At 25.6% G+C, this 2,369-nt stretch overlaps 1 protein-coding gene across 1 annotated transcript in view; it reads left to right on the top strand.

Moving 5' to 3' along the window:
• Positions 1–1,028: 1,028 nt before the first annotated feature.
• Phum_PHUM523120 (radical sam protein, putative) overlaps positions 1,029–2,369 on the top strand; it is a gene marked incomplete at both ends in the record, with an annotated part of 1,834 nt that continues 493 nt past the window's right edge. Inside the window, 2 exons of the mRNA XM_002431319.1 lie at positions 1,029–2,056; positions 2,129–2,349. Of these exons, the coding sequence (XP_002431364.1) occupies positions 1,029–2,056; positions 2,129–2,349 (1,249 nt within the window). The remainder of the gene's footprint in view (positions 2,057–2,128; positions 2,350–2,369) is intronic.

The following is a 2,369-nucleotide window of genomic DNA, read 5'->3' as shown; positions in this document are numbered from 1 at the left end:
GGAAATATACACACACACACATAAAAAATTTTTTTTACATTTATATTTTTTCATTTTTTTAACATTTTTTGTTTTTTTTTTTAAATAATATTTTATTATCTTACATTATTTTGTTGTTGTTTTATAGTTTTAATTATCTTATTTAATTTTATAATTGTATGCAAAATTTATTATTTATAATTTTTTCTACACAGAACAAAAAAAAAAAAAATTTAAATTTTTTTTTGTCTCTCAATAAAATCTTTTATGTTTTTTAATTTTTTTAAAAATAAATTAATGATAATGTGAATGATAATGGAAAAACTATATCATTATTATTATATACAAGATGAATTTTTAAGAGTTAAAAATTGTAATCCAGACAAACTAATACATTATTTAAATTTTAATTAAAAGAAAGTAAAAGATACATTTACTTTTTTTTTTTATTTAATGGATTTTTTTAAAAATGATTACTTATGAAAAATAAATGTTTGATAATGATTAAAAATTAAATTTTTATAATTCATTTTATTATTATTTGAAATAATTTATTATTAATTAAATAAAACTCTTTTAAAATTTGATTACCCCTTTTTCAGACTTCTTCATCTTGATCGTAAATTTTTAATACTCGATTATCGTTAATGTTAAAATTTAGAATTAAAAAACCTGCCTGTAAATTTATATTTTTAATATATTGTTTGTGTAAAATAAATCTATCATCGTCAATAGAATTAATGTAAACTAAACATCATTTTATAAAATTTTTATGTTTTTTTTCAATGTCCCCATTCCCCTAGAAAAGAATGTAAATTTAAAAAATTAACGCTTTTCCACCGCCTTTTAAAAAAAAAAAAAAAATTTATTTGAAAAAAAAATCATAGCGTAAAATTTTCAAAAACTTTCAGCCACGAGAATTTTTTATTACTCTATGAAAAAAATATGTTACAAGTTCTTCTTTACCCGTGTTTCGATAAGAATTTGTAGATATTTATTTTAAGAAATTAAAAAACTTTATGCCGATTTCTTGAAAAAAAAAAATTTAAATGGAGTTATTTGGTGAAAGAGTTGACGATATAGAAGATTTAATTGTGAGTCGTGATTCAGCTCCAAAACCTAACCGAACCAAGATAACCTATCGTTCTAAAAAAGTTAAGAAAGATGAATATGTTCAACCTGTTATTTACGATAATCCAATACCTGAATCGCACAAAATATACATCAAAACGTGGGGTTGCACTCACAACAGTTCTGATAGTGAATACATGGCCGGATTATTATCTTCTTATGGTTATAATTTAGTCGAAGATCCTGAAATAGCCGATTTATGGTTATTAAATAGTTGTACAGTTAAAAATCCGGCAGAATCTCATTTTAGAAATGAAATTGAAAAAGGTAGAAAACTCGGAAAGCACATAGTTGCAGCTGGATGTGTGCCTCAAGGTGCTCCCAAACAAAATTATATACAAAACTTAAGTATTATTGGAATTCACAACATTGATAGGGTGGTAGAAGTTGTTGAAGAAACATTAAAAGGTCATTCTGTTAGATTACTATCGCAAAAAAAAGAAAATGGTAAAAAATTAGGAGGAGCTAATTTATTGTTACCAAAGGTTAGAAAAAATCCTTATATTGAAATTATACCCATAAGCACTGGTTGCCTTAATCAATGCACTTATTGCAAAACAAAACATGCTAGAGGAGAACTTGGAAGTTATCCTGTCGAAGAAATTGTTGAAAGAGCTAAACAAGCATTTTCTGAAGGAGTTGTTGAATTATGGCTGACATCAGAGGATACTGGAGCCTATGGAAAAGACATAGGAGCATCACTACCTGAGTTATTATGGAAAGTTGTTGAAGTAATTCCAGATAATTGTAGAATGAGAGTAGGAATGACAAATCCACCTTACATATTAGAACATTTGGAAGAAATGGCAAAAATATTAAATCATGAAAAGGTTTATAGCTTTCTTCATGTACCAGTACAATCAGGATCAGATGCAGTTTTAAGTGATATGAAAAGAGAATATACTATATCTGATTTCAAACATGTCGTCGACTTTTTAAGGCTCAGGTACTTAAAATTTTTTTTTAATTTTTTTTTTTAAAAGGAAAGAATTAAAAAAAAAAAAAAAACTTGTTTTAGGGTTCCTGGAATAACTATTGCCACAGATATTATTTGTGGGTTTCCAACAGAAACAGAAAAAGATTTCGAAGAAACTCTTTCCCTATGTGAAACATATAAATTTCCATCATTATTCATTAATCAATTTTACCCAAGACCTGGAACTCCAGCTGCTAAAATGGTTAAAGTTCCTATGCATGAAGTCAAGCAAAGAACTAAAAAACTTGCAGATTTATTTCACAGTTATGAAACTTATTCGAAA

Source organism: Pediculus humanus, genomic scaffold, assembly GCF_000006295.1.
Source record: "Pediculus humanus corporis 1103172108284 genomic scaffold, whole genome shotgun sequence".
Lineage (NCBI taxonomy): Eukaryota > Metazoa > Arthropoda > Insecta > Psocodea > Pediculidae > Pediculus > Pediculus humanus.
This window is presented reverse-complemented; position numbering and strand designations above follow the sequence as displayed.